This window comes from Salmo salar, chromosome 16, assembly GCF_965601325.2.
Source record: "Salmo salar chromosome 16, fSalSal1, whole genome shotgun sequence".
NCBI lineage: Eukaryota > Metazoa > Chordata > Actinopteri > Salmoniformes > Salmonidae > Salmo > Salmo salar.
Genome location: NC_138306.1, coordinates 81,440,242 through 81,457,005, shown reverse-complemented (window position 1 = coordinate 81,457,005; position 16,764 = coordinate 81,440,242). Strand labels below are relative to the sequence as shown.

Here is a 16,764-nt window from a genome sequence, read left to right as displayed (position 1 = left end):
GCTCTTTTCCTCACTTCCCCGTCTAATCTCTTTAATTACATCTGCTGTCGTGGCCTGCCACGGTCCCATTGTCCTCCCCTGTGCCTGGTGCTTTGTGAGGGCAGACCCCTGTCCGTCTCCCCCCACCTCCCCTGTGCCTGGTGCTTTGTGAGGGCAGACCCCTGTCCGGCCCCCCCTCGGGCCTCTTCCTGAATCCCAGAGGGCTGGAGAGGGATTAAAGCGGTATTATCCCATTACAGCCAGGACATATAGGACCTCGCTCTAACGCCTTCATCTGCACCACACACACACACACACACACACACACACACACACACACACACACACACACACACACACACACAATAGTGCACGCATAGACACATACACACCTAAGCACATTGGAGCATGCAGACAGCCCAGAAGTACACTAGCACACACACCCACACCTTAATTCCAGGCCCACCCCAACATATCCATCTTCCCAGTTCCCACCCGTTCTCCATGTTTTGATTTAACAGACATTAACAGTTATATTAAGAAGCATATTTTGTCTTTAATGAAAAGAGACATTACAGTAGAAGACTGTATTAGGTATCATGTTTCAACACGGTACTGTACAGATGACACACTCAATAGAACAATAATAACAACAATAATAATTAGGAGACCAATGACAATTGGAAAAATAATGTTGCTTGATGCTGATAGGTCACAATAGAGGTGCATGGATTAGACTGATAACTGAACGATAACTGAACGAAACCCAAGCAGTTAGGAGAAGAGAGGTCTTGTTCCATATCTAGATGGTATTATAACCACATTAAATCATCTGACTGGCAGTCGTCTCGGGTTGTGTAGCTACATACAGGATGAATGACCAACGACAGAGGTCACCAAATACACACTGGAACCAAATAAACAAATACAAATGACCATAGTTTATTACTGTTTGTTGATTACATCTATGTACATGTGATGTGTGTTGACTGGCATGTATAGAAGGGAGAGCTGTGGACGGTTTAATGGTACAAAAGTAACACCAGACTGATTGACATGGTGAGTGTGTCCCCTGTCCACCATAGTGCTCGTCCCTGGCAGGGTTCACACTGATACATGTCTCCACGTCTCACGTCTAAAGAGGAGCTTCTAGATAGCCTGGAAACCAAACTGATATGCTCCGGTTCACCACTGAAACAAATGATATCTTCTGGATCCCAGGCTAGCTTTTTGATGCTTCCTGAACCCAACTATAAGGGAGGACAGCTCACACTATTGGCTAATAATGAATTCCACTGGCTACTTCAGAGGGGGAAAGGAGAGCAGCTTGACCACCAATGAGGATTGTGTCCAATAGGATGTTTAACCTCTTCATATCTCCCACTAGTGTGAGAGCCAGGGGGCTGAGAGGAACTGTTTCAGGCCAGCAGACAATACGAGGGAAGAGACCAGGGATCTACACAAACATCCAGCCATGCAAAAGTGTTGTACAGGAAAGAGTTTGTGAGGAGAGGACTGAAGAGGGACCATCAAACTGAATACATAGTGCATCGTTTTGTCATAAATAAAAGGACTTTGTCTTCTCCTCAGTCAAAACCTCACAAGTGTTATTAAGGGGGAGAACCCCTCTAGCAACGAGGGAGAGGTTTCACGCTGCTATTTCTGCTACTGCAACAATAAGGTTGAATAAAGGTTTGGTCAGGTGCACTTTAGTGTTCATGGCTGCCTGTGGACAACGCCGGATGTCTCAGCACCTCTCATACTCAACATGTTTAGCTCTTTTCACATTTCTATCGGACACAGAGAAGCGTGTGTGTGATTTATGGGCTTGTCTACAGCGTATGCAGGTATTGCAAGGAGCGTGTTGGACAGAAACACCACCGTTAGCATGGATATCAATACCTGTCCTCCATATTGCTTTAATACCTGTACAGGTGAGGCAGGAGTCACTACTTATAATAGACGTTATATACACACACACACACACACACACACACACACACACACACACACACACACACACACACACACACACACACACACACACACACACACACACACACACACACACGGAGGTAACATCAAGGGCAAAAGCAATCATAAATACGGGAGCATTTGATGCTTAGGAATGGTTTGGGGAGAGAAAGACTCATATCCCGAGGACACACACACAGGAAGATTTAAGAACAGGCAGAGGGACTTGTGCAGAGCAGAGACGTTATCAACACGAAGAGGGACAGGAGGAGAGCCCCTAACGCTAAACATTCCAGTAACGTTCAGTCAACCCATCATTGGCTTATTTCTCCCAATAAAAACATCACATGGGCATCGGCAAATCTCCACTCAAACCCCAGAGAGAACACAACGCTCTCAGAGTAAAGAACTTCCTGCTTCCTTCAGATACATCATGACATCACCACCAAAAGAGGAAGAGAGAGAAGTAAAATATTATTTACACACAGTAGGATTCCCTTCCTATTGAGTCACTGAGCAGAGTACATGCATCCCAAATGGTAGCCTATTCCCTACATAGTGCACTTCTTTTAACCAGAATCCTATGGGCGCGGTCAAAAGTAGTGCACTGTTCAAGAGAATAGGGTGCCATTCGGGACACAGCCAAAGAGATTCAAGAAGCAGAGACTGTATGATTGGTTGGGGAGCAACAGACATGGCTATCCAATGACAGACAGAGGATGGAGGAAACGCATGCAGAGTACCTCAGAAGACCTGATGGGAGGCGGCCCAGAGTCTATCCTGACCAATGACGTCATATATGATGTCAGTCAACTTGACAAGGGGAAAACTCAGAGGGGGCCCAAATTAGGAACTCTTCTCCAAATCAGAACAGTCTAATTCAATGAAGAAACAGTATCCATCAGATCATAAATATTCTACAAAAGCTGACAGCCCATCATGGGTTGAACTGTCAGACAAATGTCTTCTTAGATTAAATTAAATAGATTGAACACTGATGAGCCCATCTAGTATAAATAGTGCTACATTTACACGGTGGATGCTGTTCCTGGATCAGTTGTAGATCAGTGTTAGTGAATGGGAGTATGGACCTGACAACCTGCACCAAGTAATCAACAGGAACATGATAGAGTCCTGCCTATCCATTTCCTCCCATCCTCTGTCTATCACTAGGCAACAATATGTTATCATGATGTGTTTCCAGCTGAAACAGCAGATACAGTGTATTTGATGACCTGATAAAAGTAAAGGCAGAATAACATGCAGAAGGATAAAACATTTCCCCTTGGTCTCTGAGTGGGTTGAGTGGACCGACCGTCTGATGATCCTGAAGAAGGTTGATGGTCTGATACTGAGCATCATGAGGCTTCCTATACATTCTGTAGGTGGACTGTTCTTCTGAATGGATGAAACGTAAATGTAAGAAGACTGTTGTTGAGGCGAGTGGAATTGTGGGGGCTTGGAGATCACGCAGAACTGACAGTCTCTGGTCCCTGAGCCTGGAAATACATACACGCTTTTTACACCTAGCAAGTGGCTTCTAATATATATATGACAAACTCACCTCTCTGTGGAACTGATTCATTGGTCCAGCAATTCACAATGAGATATAGACTATTTGGACGTGATGAACAACCTTTTTAATTCAAAACAGAAAGTGTCAGACATGCTATCACACTTTCTGTTTTACTTCAAAGGAATATCCGATATTTAGGATTTGTTTCTCACTTTCTGAAAATGTTTATACAAGGAGATATTTTTGTATACATCCACAGGAAGAGAGAGATCACATAATTTACTGAAGAGAAGAGAGGGAAGGGGAAACACTGACTATGTGGAGAACTAAAGAAGAACCAGAGTAGAAGAGGAGTTCTGTTCAGTTGATCAGTGTTCTTTGTAGTTCTTTGTAGTTCTTTATAGTTTTTTGTAGTTCTCATATTGTAAGGTAGAGCTCCCATAACTTAAGCGAAAAGCAACCCCCCCTTCCCCAACATGCTACAGAGGCCCTCTTCAAACATCCAAAGTCTTTCCAAACCCACAGGCCTCTGTTTCTATACAGCTGATATAGCAGTGATATAGCAGTGATATAGTAGTGATATAGCAGTGATATAGTAGTGATATAGTGTGTGTGTGGCCTGGGTTGAAGCTGGGAGCAGATTGCAGATCGGACTCAAGAGGGTATATGAGAAGGGGGTGTCGCTGCTTTCACGTGATTTTGGCCGCCTCCTCCCCATGTCCCATCATGCTTAGGGCCACATGCAGCCAGGTACTTAGCAGTGGGGAAGGCCGGTGACCTGACTCCACCAGGAAGTAACGCCAAGCCACCTCCTGCCCCCATGCTTTTACAGGGGAGGGCCTTGTGAGGAAATTGACAATTGGACTGAAGTGCCGGGGGAGGGGGGGTCATCATGATGTGGGGCAGAGAGCCAAAAGGACAGAGGGCTTCATCAACGGCAACTACAACAGGAGTGCTAGTGTCTTCTGTGTGAGATTAGTGGCAGAGTGGAGAGGTCAGAGGTCAACGAGGGCTCTAAGACAAGGAGTGCAGAAGTAGTGGTTCCCAAAAGAGTTCAGTCATTTTCTCCCAATTCAGACTCTCTCCAAGTCCCTCACTTCCAAAAATGTTTTTTTTTTTTCAGTCAGGATTTTGAGTGTGTAATATGCATACAATGTCACAATGTGTGTTTAGCCTGTTAATATCCTGTGAGCCGCAGTACCCGGAGGCCTTCTGAAGGGGGCGTTAGTGTTTATATGAGTGCGGTGCTGCCCGTGCTGCTGCAGCTGTTGTTGCGGTTGGTGTTGCGTCGGGACAGGTTGGGCGTGGCCATAAGTGGGTAGCGTTCATCGGGACAGCCGTACTGCAGCAGCGTGTCAACACACTCCTGGCTGCTGGCCTGCCGTGCGTACGCCAGCGCGCTGTTACCGTGGGCGTCCCTCGCCATCAGATCCACCCCGTACTGGAGAGAGAAGAGAGGGATGGTGGAGAGGAGAGAGGGATGGTGGAGAGGAGAGAGGGATGGGGGAGAGAGCAGAGAGGGATGTGGAGAGAGGAGAGGGATGGGGAGAGAGCAGAGAGGGATAGGGGAGAGGAAAGAGGGATGGGGAGAGAGCAGAGAGGGATGGTGGAGAGGACAGAGGGATGGGGAGAGAGCAGAGAGGGATAGGGAGAGAGGAGAGGGATGGGGAGAGAGCAGAGAGGGATAGGGGAGAGGAGAGAGGGATGTGGAGAGGAGAGAGGGATGGGGAGAGAGCAGAGAGGAGTGAGAGGGATGGGGGAGAGGAGAGAGGGGGGAGAGGAGAGAGGGATGAGGGAAAGAGGGATGGGGGAGAGAGGGATGGGGGAGAGAGGGATGGGGGAGAGAGGGATGGGGAGAGAGGGATGGGGAGAGAGGGATGGGGAGAGAGGGATGGGGAGAGAGGGATGGGGAGAGAGGAGAGAGGATGGGGAGAGAGGAGAGAGGAGAGAGGGATGGGGAGAGAGGAGAAAGGGATGGGGGAGAGAGGAGAAAGGGATGGGTGAGAGAGGAGAGAGGGATGGGGGAGAGAGGAGAGAGGGATGGGGAGAGAGGGATAGGGAGAGAGGAGAGGGATGGGGAGAGAGGAGAGAGGGATGGGAAGAGGGGGATGAGGGAGAGAGGAGGATGAGGGAGAGAGGAGAGGGGGATGAGGAAGAGAGGGGGATGAGGGAGAGAGGAGAGGGGGATGAGGAAGAGAGGGGGATGAGGGAGAGGAGAGAGGAGGATGAGGGAGAGAGGGGGATGAGGGAGAGGAGAGAGGAGGATGAGGGAGAGAGGGGGATGAGGGAGAGAGGAGAGGGGGATGAGGAAGAGAGGGGGATGAGGGAGAGGAGAGAGGAGGATGAGGGAGAGAGGGAAAGATAGAGTAAGTTATTTGACATGGCAACATCTTGGTCTATAGACAACACTCAGGGTGAGGAACCATGGACGTGAAAGATCCTGTTGGTATTGCCCTCTCTCTCACCCAGATGAGGAGCTGTGTGATGACCACGTTGCCCTTGCGGCACGCCAGGTGAAGGGCGGTTCGTCCGTCTCCCTCGCCACACGTCTCGTTGACTTGCTCCCGCGAGCCGTGAGCCAGGAGCAGGATGACGCAGCGCAGGTCCTCCTCGGCCGTGGCCCTCAGCAGCTGCTGGCCCAGGGATAGGTCCACCCCCGAGAGTGACGCCAGGAACAACCTCTGCTCGTACTTAGCCCGGATCCAACGCTCACGCTCCTCCCTGAGAGAGACATATACAGACTAGTGGTTAAGAGGAACGTTCAGGATCTTAACATCATGTGATGTTACCTTCTCCACGTGTTCATCTAGTCACACTCCTCCATGGAAAAGGAACACATAGGACAGAAGGGCAATGTTCACCATAGTTCTACTTCACCTAGCAGTGTGGATATCTGCTGACTGTTACAGGGATACCTGCTGACTGTTACAGGGATACCTGCTGACTGTTACAGGGATACCTGCTGACTGTTACAGGGATACCTGCTGACTGTTACAGGGATACCGGCTGACTGTTACAGAGATACCGGCTGACTGTTACAGGGACACCGGCTGACTGTTACAGGGACACCGGCTGACTGTTACAGGGACACCGGCTGACTGTTACAGGGACATCTGCTGACTGTTACAGGGACACCTGCTGACTGTTACAGGGATACCTGCTGACTGTTACAGGGATATCTGCTGACTGTTACAGGGATATCTGCTGACTGTTACAGGGATATCTACTGACTGTTACAGGGATATCTACTGACTGTTACAGGGATATCTGCTGACTGTTACAGGGATATCTGCTGACTGTTACAGGGATATCCAATTTGTAAGTCGCTCTGGATAAGAGCGTCTGCTAAATGACTTAAATGTAAATATCTACTGACTGTTACAGGGATATCTGCTGTCTGTTACAGGGATATCTGCTGACTGTTACAGGGATATCTGCTGACTGTTACAGGGATATCTACTGACTGTTACAGGGATATCTACTGGGTATCTTTGTGAACCACAGGACCATTCTTAGCAAGAGCCTTGAGTTCAGATGGTAAAAAAGTGAATGGAAGAGTGGGTTAACTAGGACTGGGTTAACTAGGAGTGGGTTTACTAGCCTAATCTGTGAAGGAGAAAGACACCATGTTAACCCCATAGCTGAGAGAGAGACCAGGAGAGAGACCAGGAGAGAGACCAGGAGAGAGGGGGCGAAGCGGGGCAGTGTGAGTACAGAGTGGTAACAGTTTCCAGCCACTCAATCTAATCCTGTGATGTGATAGCGCTAATCTCTCCCTAATCCCCGCCATGTAAACACAGCCTTTCAGCCCAATTGGGATTATCCATGCATCAATCCTCCTGTTAGAAAGGAGAGGAACCACAGTGGCCTGGGGGGAGGATAGAGGAGGGACAGGAGTGAGGATATAGAGCTGTCCTGTACCCCTAGAAACAACAGTCCCCCTCAGGGGGTCCTGGGTCCCCCACTAACCAGGATATGGAGAACACAGTATAGTGGAACCTCACTGCTGGCTCACTTCCTCTGTAATGACCTACCCTGGGTGGAGGGTTAGGCCTGAGAGAGAGCATTACATACACACACCAGGGGAGAGAGAGGGACTGAGAAAGACAGAGATGGATATACACTACCAGTCAAACATTTAGACACATCTACTCATTCAAGGGTTTTTCTTTATTTTTACTATTTTCTACATTGTAGAATAATAGTCAAGACATCAAAACTATGGAAACAAAAAAGTGTTAAACAAAATCAAAATATATTTTATATTTCAGATTCTTCAAAGTAGCCACCATTTGCCTTGATGACTTTGTACACTCTTGGCATTTTCTCAACCAGCTTCACCTGGAATGCTTGAAGGAGTTCCCCATATGCTGTGCACTTATTGGCTGGTTTTCCTTCACTATGCGGTCCAACTCATCCCAAACCATCTCAATTGGGTTGAGGTCGGGTGATTGTGGAGGCCAGGTCATCTGATGCAGCACTCCATCACTCTCCTTCTTGGTCAAATAGCCCTTACACAGCCTGGAGGTGTGTTGGGTCATTGTCCTGCTGAAAAACAAATGATAGTGCCACTAAGCGCAAACCAGATGGGCTGGCATATCGCTGCAGAATGCTGTGGTAGCCATGCTAGTTAACCTGTTGGGGCTAGGGGGCAGTATTTGCACGGCTGGATAAAAAAATGTACCCGATTTAATCTGGTTACTAATCCTACCCAGTAACTAGAATATGCATATACTTATTATATATGGATAGAAAACACCCTAAAGTTTCTAAAACTGTTTGAATGGTGTCTGTGAGTATAACAGAACTCATTTGGCAGGCAAAACCCTGAGACATTTTCTGACAGGAAGTGGATACCTGATGTGTTGTATTACCTTTAAACCTATGCCATTGAAAAACACAGGGGCTGAGGAATATTTTGGCACTTCCTATTGCTTCCACTAGATGTCACCAGCCTTTACAAAGTGTTTTGAGTCTTCTGGAGGGAGATCTGACCGAACAAGAGCCATGGAACGATGATGGCCCATTAGACACCTGGCGCGCGAGTTCATGTTGGGTACCCTCGTTCCAATACGTTATAAAAGAGTATGCATTCGTCCACCTTGAATATTATTCGTTATGGACCTGTGATACCTGGAAGTGACATCTGATGAAGAGTATCAAAGGTAATGGATTATTTACATAGTATTTTCGATTTTAGATCTCCCCAACATGGCGGCTAGTCTGTATCGCAACGCGTATTTTTCTGGGCGCAGTGCTCAGATTATTGCAAAGTGTGATTTCCCAGTAAGGTTATTTTTAAATCTGGCAAGTTGATTGCGTTCAAGAGATGTAAATCTATAATTCTTTAAATGACAATATAATATTTTACCAATGTTTTCTAATTTTAATTATTTAATTTGTGACGCTGACTTGAATGCCGGTTATTGGAGGGAAACGATTTCCTGAACATCAACGCCACAGTAAAACGCTGTTTTTGGATATAAATATGAACTTGATAGAACTAAAAATGCATGCATTGTCTAACACAATGTCCTAGGAGTGTCATCTGTTGGAGATTGTAAAAGGTTAGTGCATAATTTTAGCTGATTTATGGTTTTGGTGACGCCTGTCTTTGAACTGGCACAACATTACACACAACTCTTGTAAATGTACTGTCCTAACATACTCTAAATGTATGCTTTCGCCGTAAAACCTTTTTGAAATCGTAAAACGTGGTTAGATTAAGGAGATGTTTATCTTTCAAAGGGTGTAAAATAGTTGTATGTTTGAAAAATTTGAATTTTGACATTTATTTGGATTCAAATTTGCCGCTCTTGAAATGCACCTGCTGTTGATGGAGTGCACCACCTAGCCCATAGAGGTTAAGTGTGCCTTGAAATCTAAATAAATCACAGACAGTGTCACCAGCAAAGCACCCCCACACCACCTCCTCCATGCTTCATGGTGGGAACCACACACCTACTCTGCATCTCACAAAGACAAGGCGGTTGAAACGAAAAAAAATCTCAAATTTGGACTCATCAGACCAAAAGGACAGATTTCCACCGGTCTAATATCCATTGTTCGTGTTTCTTGGCCCAAGCAAGTCTCTTCTTCTTATTGGTGTCCTTTAGTAGTGGTTTCTTTGCAGCAATTCGACCATGAAGGCCTGATTCACACAGTCTCCTCTGAACAGTTGATGTTGAGATGTGTCTGTTACTTGAACTCTGAAGCATTTATTTGGGCTGCAATTTCTGAGACTGGTAACTCTAATGAATTTATCCTCTGCAGCAGAAGTAACTCTGGGTCTTCCATTCCTGTGGTGGTCCTCATGAGAGCCAGTTTCATCATAGCGCTTGGTTTAAGCGACTGCACAAAGTTCTTGAAGGCCCAGATTGACTGACCTTCATGTCTTAAAGTAATGATGGACTGTCATTTCTTTTTGCTTATTTGAGCTGTTCTTGCCATAATATGGACTTAGTCTTTTACCAAATAGGGCTATCTTCTGTATACCACCTCTACCTTGTCACAACACAACTGATTGGCTCAAAGGCACTGAGGAACGAAATTCCACAAATTAACTTTTAACAAGGCATACCTGTTAATTGAAATGCATTCCAGGTGACTACCTCATGAAGCTGGTTGAGAGAATGCCAAGAGTGTGCAAAGCTGTCATCAAAGCAACAAAGGGTGTCTACTTTGAAGAATCTCAAATATATTTTGATTTGTTTAACACTTTTTTGGTTACTACATGATTCCATATGTGTTATTTCAAAGTTTTGATGTCTTCACTATTATTCTACAATGTAGAAAATAGTACAAATAAAGACAAACCCTTGAATAAGTAGGTGTGTCCAAACTTTTGACTGGTACTGTATGTAGAGTGTGAATCAAACCTTTCCATATCCCCTCCTATTGTTCGTGTGAATCAAACCTTTTCAACAAAGCCAAAGCCAACCTAGTCACCCACCAGAGGTTTCTGACCCACTGTCTGGGAACCACTTAGGACAGGTCATGAAATGCTGGCTTCTCAAGGCAACAGGACAGTCTATGGACTGCCTCTATGTTGACAGGTCTGTGGTGTAGGGATAACTAAGTTGCCTCGTCAGCCATAACAGAAGATGAGTGATGAGACCTTAAGGTGTCTCAGAGGGTTAACCTCAAACAGACCCATTGACGGAAATAATTACAAATTAGCTGCGTGTGGAGGGTCTTGCTCTCTCTCTCTCTCTGCAGGAGAAAGCGTTTTATCAGAGCGTGAGGGGGGCAGACGGACGGATGATAAGAATAGTCAATCTATAGCCCTGGGGATCGATGCCCTGCAACATCCTTCTTAATCAAAGCCTCGGCAACGGGATGACTGGGCTCAACCCCCGGCAACGATTTCCTTTTTCTTCAAACCACTGCAACCGTGGCTGAGCATCCACACACACACACACACACACACACACACACACACACACACACACACACACACACACACACACACACACACACACACACACACACACACACACACACACACACACACACACACACACACACACACACACACACACAGCTAATATCAAAATGTTAGAAATGAGTTTCTGGCTAAACTTGACTCAAAGTAGCTATAGGCCAGGAAGGAGGATGTTCATTCAGTAACTTGTGTGGTTATACAGAAAGGATGGAGGGAGGGGGAGAGAGACAGAGAGAAGGAGGGGGGACAGACAGACAAATACAACTAGATGGAGAGTTTTAGAGGTGTGGGAACCCAGTAGAATCTCATTAACTCTCTCCCCAGAGAATAGACTCACTGTGTTGCGTTTGGTTATGTGTGTGTGTTTGAGGGGGTGTAACCTAGGTATGGGGGCCTGCCTTCCATATTACCCTCTCTGGTCGGGGGCTAGCCTAGCAGGACGGAATGTCCCTGGTCTTCCTGCCTGTCCCGGGGAGAGAGTGAGGAGGCTGGGCGGAGGTACACGGGCCAGAGCCCCAGGACAAAGCCCCAGGGAGGGGTGGGGCAGGGAGGGTCTCGGCAGGGGCCTGGGCCCTCGTCTCTCTGGGTGTGTGTGGAGGAAATACGGAGGCAGCACTTCACTGCTTCCTGGCACGCATGCCTTCCCCAGAGGACAGAGTTGCTATGGCTGGAGTCTGGGCCTTCCCCAGAGGACAGATTTTTTTATGGGCTGGAGCCTGGGTCTTCTCCAGGACAGAGTTGCTATGGCTGGAGCCTGGGTCTTCCCCAGAGGACAGATTTTTTATGGGCTGGAGCCTGGGTCTTCTCCAGGACAGAGTTGCTATGGCTGGAGCCTTGGTCTTCTCCAGAGGACAGATTTTTTTATGGGCTGGAGCCTGGGTCTTCTCCAGAGGACAGATTTTTTTATGGGCTGGAGCCTGGGTCTTCTCCAGGACAGAGTTGCTATGGCTGGAGTCTGGGCCTTCCCCAGAGGACAGATCTTTTATGGGCTGGAGCCTGGGTCTTCTCCAGGACAGAGTTGCTATGGGCTGGAGCCTGGGTCTTCTCCAGGACAGAGTTGCTATGGGCTGGAGCCTGGGTCTTCTCCAGGACAGAGTTGCTATGGGCTGGAGCCTGGGTCTTCTCCAGGACAGAGTTGCTATGGGCTGGAGCCTGGGTCTTCTCCAGAGGACAGATTTTTTATGGGCTGGAGCCTGGGTCTTCTCCAGGACAGAGTTGCTATGGGCTGGAGCCTGGGTCTTCCCCAGAGGACAGATTTTTTATGGGCTGGAGCCTGGGTCTTCTCCAGGACAGAGTTGGTATGGGCTGGAGCCTGGGTCTTCTCCAGGACAGAGTTGCTATGGGCTGGAGCCTGGGTCTTCTCCAGGACAGAGTTGCTATGGGCTGGAGCCTGGGTCTTCTCCAGAGGACAGATTTTTTATGGGCTGGAGCCTGGGTCTTCTCCAGGACAGAGTTGCTATGGGCTGGAGCCTAGGTCTTCTCCAGAGGACAGATTTTTTATGGGCTGGAGCCTGGGTCTTCTCCAGGACAGAGTTGCTATGGGCTGGAGCCTGGGTCTTCTCCAGGACAGAGTTGCTATGGGCTGGAGCTTGGGGCCCGGAGGCAGAGACAAGGGCCCAGATACACACAGGTGGTGGTCAAGCGCCATGTTGGACACAATGTGAACGGACACACTCAGGGTGCGTTGGTGACAGCACAGCATTGTAAAGGAGAAGATGAACTGTCCATATTCACACACGATCACAGGACAGGATGGATGTCCACCCCTGCTACAACGGCCTCCACAACACCCCCCACCGACTTAGGTAATGAAACACAATAACACTAAAGTGTTGTTTCCAACACTGCTGGTAAACCCTACTGACAAGCACATGACATTATCTCCTCCCTGAATGAGAAGATACACTATGAAGAATAAATCCATTATTAAGGGTTGTGACTTTCCAACTCACATTTGGTGTTCATCTTGAAGGGCATTAAGGGTTAGCATGCTACCATTATCCTCTGGTTAGAGTATTGAAAGCAGTTTGGAAACTAGAAAGGCTAATTGGACTAATTAGCTACTCAGAAAGGCTCTCTGACAATAGCTGGGGAGGGCAGTGTGTGTGCCTGAGGGTTCTCCTCTCCCACTCTCCCTCTCTCTCTCTCTCTCTCTCCCCCTCCCTCCATCTCCGTCCCTCTCTCTCTCCCTCCGTCTCTCCCTCCGTCTCTCCCTCCCTCTCTCCCTCCCTCTCTCGCTCTCTCCCTCCGTGTGTCTAAGAGAGGTACCTGTCTGACTGAAGCTCACTGTTCCACCATGTTTGTCTCACTTATCACATTGGATTAGGGGATAGGCAGTAGCACCACGGAGCACTATGGAGATAATTAAGCATAGGTCCTGCTCAGACAGACTGACAGGGACACACAGACTCCCCACAACCCCTATTCTCTCTCACCACCTACAGCAAATGCTTAAAAAGGGAACAGGAAGGGGGAGTGTGTGTGTGTGTAAAAATAATAATCCCAGGCGGCAGATTTCCGAGCCAGTCTAATTAAACACTACAGGTCATGCCAGCGAGGGCTCCAACATGTCCGAACGCAATGAGCCTTTCACAAGAAATGCCCCCTGACCACAACACACACTCCAACGTTTCTCATTAGTGCAGTCATGTGAGATGACAGTAACACATTATTATCATGATAATGACTTAGGTAAATACATTCCACCCTGAGAGAGAGGAACCCCATACATGTATAACCTTGTTTGCGCTCTCTGTACTGTAGGTTGAGAAACAGTGGTGAATGCTAAATACATGTGTGTTAGTGTGTGTTACAAGCCTCAGTTAAACCCATGACAAACCCCTTGGTTAATATAACAGCGGGCTGGTTTGACTGACAGCTTCATTAGCCTGTGTTAGGTTGTTAGCGGGACTGTTTACTTCCACCGCCGCAGCGCAGGAGAGGAGCGACAGTGGGGTTCTATCGCCGTTGGAAACAGTGGGGTGAGGAATGTGCTTGTTTGGGGTTACCCGGGGATAAACAGGGGGGCCGGTGTCAGTCTCTGACTCTCATCTGGGGCCAACTGGAGACAGGAGCTGAAGAATAGATATGTCATTTCCTGCCTCTTTTAGGTGCATGAGTCTGTGTTTGTATTATTCCTGTGTGTGTGTGTGTGTGTGTGTGTGTGTGTGTGTGTGCGTGCGCTGGTTCTCCCTGGCCAGTCTCTTTGTTGCAGTGTGTTTACACACAGGCCCAGTAGTTTCCTGTGTCGCCCAGACCCCCAGGCAGAACCCCGTCTGATTGGTCAACTCTGACAGCCGTCCACTCCACTGGGCCGTCCGACCGTGACTGGTCACCAGCTGCTCTCCACTGCCACTATGACCAGGGGGAGGGAGGGGGTCTACGACCCCAACATAGACCCTGGATACAAGACTCACAGTCCCACATCCTTATAAATCAGAAAAATATTCATTATCTACCATTACGGTATTATCAAATGATCATTTATATTTGATTGCTATTGTTGCCTATTAAAGCGATTAAATTATTTTGACACGCAGTGATTCATTAAGTGACAAAATAATGTGTCGTTGTTTTCCACCTAAAATGAAGTTGACCTTATTACCAATGTCCAAAATTACCAGCATTACCATAACTGTCATCACCAACATCATGATCATTTCCAGCATCATTACCATAAAGGGCTGTTATTTGATGCCCTCCAAAAACATCATTCCTCAACATTATCATCTTTATCTCTTAACAAAGAGAGAAGACATCCTTGTTAACATACAAAATAACATCCATATCATATTCCCATTCTAACAGCGTGGTGCTGGGTCTGATCTGCACTGTGAGATGTGTGGACCTCAGGAATACCACAACCATTCTAACAGCGTGGTGCTGGGTCTGATCTGCACTGTGAGACGTGTGGACCTCAGGAATACCACAACCATTCTAACAGCGTGGTGCTGGGTCTGATCTGCACTGTGAGACGTGTGGACCTCAGGAATACCACAACCATTCTAACAGCGTGGTGCTGGGTCTGATCTGCACTGTGAGATGTGTGGACCTCAGGAATACCACAACCATTCTAACAGCGTGGTGCTGGGTCTGATCTGCACTGTGAGATGTGTGGACCTCAGGAATACCACAACCATTCTAACAGCGTGGTGCTGGGTCTGATCTGCACTGTGAGATGTGTGGACCTCAGGAATACCACAACCATTCTAACAGCGTGGTGCTGGGTCTGATCTGCACTGTGAGATGTGTGGACCTCAGGAATACCACAACCATTCTAACAGCGTGGTGCTGGGTCTGATCTGCACTGTGAGATGTGTGGACCTCAGGAATACCACAACCATTCTAACAGCGTGGTGCTGGGTCTGATCTGCACTGTGAGACGTGTGGACCTCAGGAATACCACAACCATTCTAACAGCGTGGTGCTGGGTCTGATCTGCACTGTGAGATGTGTGGACCTCAGGAATACCACAACCATTCTAACAGCGTGGTGCTGGGTCTGATCTGCACTGTGAGACGTGTGGACCTCAGGAATACCACAACCATTCTAACAGCGTGGTGCTGGGTCTGATCTGCACTGTGAGATGTGTGGACCTCAGGAATACCACAACCATTCTAACAGCGTGGTGCTGGGTCTGATCTGCACTGTGAGATGTGTGGACCTCAGGAATACCACAACCATTCTAACAGCGTGGTGCTGGGTCTGATCTGCACTGTGAGACGTGTGGACCTCAGGAATACCACAACCATTCATTACAGAATGGAACAGTGGCAGAGAAGTGAGAGGAACCAGGTTGGACTGAAGTCGTCAGTCAGTGACACACACACACACACACACACACACACACACACACACACACACACACACCACACACACACACACACACACACACACACACACACACACACACACACACACACACACACACACACACACACAGCGTCGTCAGTCAGTCAGTGAGTGAGCAGAGTGGCCCTCTCCTTTGGCCTAATTAGCCCTCTCTAATTCAGCTCGTTAGGACTCGTTACAACTCGTTAGGGTTCCACTGACTCCCAGGTAATGAGGTCTGACAGGAGGAATCTGTCACCTGGACAGCTTCCCCAGTACAACCTGAGGAGACTAAGACCAGGGTGAGATCACCAGACCAACACACAGGCTCCCATACAGAGAGGAGAGAGGTAGTCACTAGAGGGAACAACACATACAGAGAGGTAGTCACTAGAGGTAACAACACATACAGAGAGGTAGTCACTAGAGGTAACAACACATACAGAGAGGTAGTCACTAGAGGGAACAACACATACAGAGAGGTAGTCACTAGAGGGAACAACACATACAGAGAGGGAAGAGGTAACAACACATACAGAGAGGTAGTCACTAGAGGTAACAACACATACAGAGAGGTAGTCACTAGAGGGAACAACACATACAGAGAGGTAGTCACTAGAGGGAACAACACATACAGAGAGGTAGTCACTAGAGGGAACAACACATACAGAGAGGTAGTCACTAGAGGTAACAACACATACAGAGAGGTAGTCACTAGAGGTAACAACACATACAGAGAGGGAAGAGGGAACAACACATACAGAGAGGTAGTCACTAGAGGGAACAACACATACAGAGAGGGAAGAGGGAACAACACATACAGAGAGGTAGTCACTAGAGGGAACAACACATACAGAGAGGTAGTCACTAGAGGGAACAACACATACAGAGAGGTAGTCACTAGAGGGAACAACACATACAGAGAGGTAGTCACTAGAGGGAACAACACATACAGAGAGGTAGTCACTAGAGGTAACAACACATACAGAGAGGTAGTCACTAGAGGGAACAACACATACAG

General features: G+C 47.7%; 1 protein-coding gene across 8 annotated transcripts in view; it reads right to left on the bottom strand.

The window, feature by feature from the left end:
* Positions 1-510: 510 nt before the first annotated feature.
* The window catches only part of LOC106575459 (arf-GAP with GTPase, ANK repeat and PH domain-containing protein 1), a 281,459-nt gene continuing 265,205 nt past the window's right edge, over positions 511-16,764 (bottom strand). For all 8 annotated transcript variants that reach the window (XM_045698088.2, XM_045698090.2, XM_045698084.2 and 5 more), the window contains 2 exons: positions 5,935-6,190; positions 511-4,910 (listed from right to left, as the gene is read on the bottom strand). In XM_045698088.2, coding sequence (XP_045554044.1) covers positions 4,701-4,910; positions 5,935-6,190 — 466 coding nt within the window. In that variant the 3' untranslated portion in view covers positions 511-4,700. The remainder of the gene's footprint in view (positions 4,911-5,934; positions 6,191-16,764) is intronic.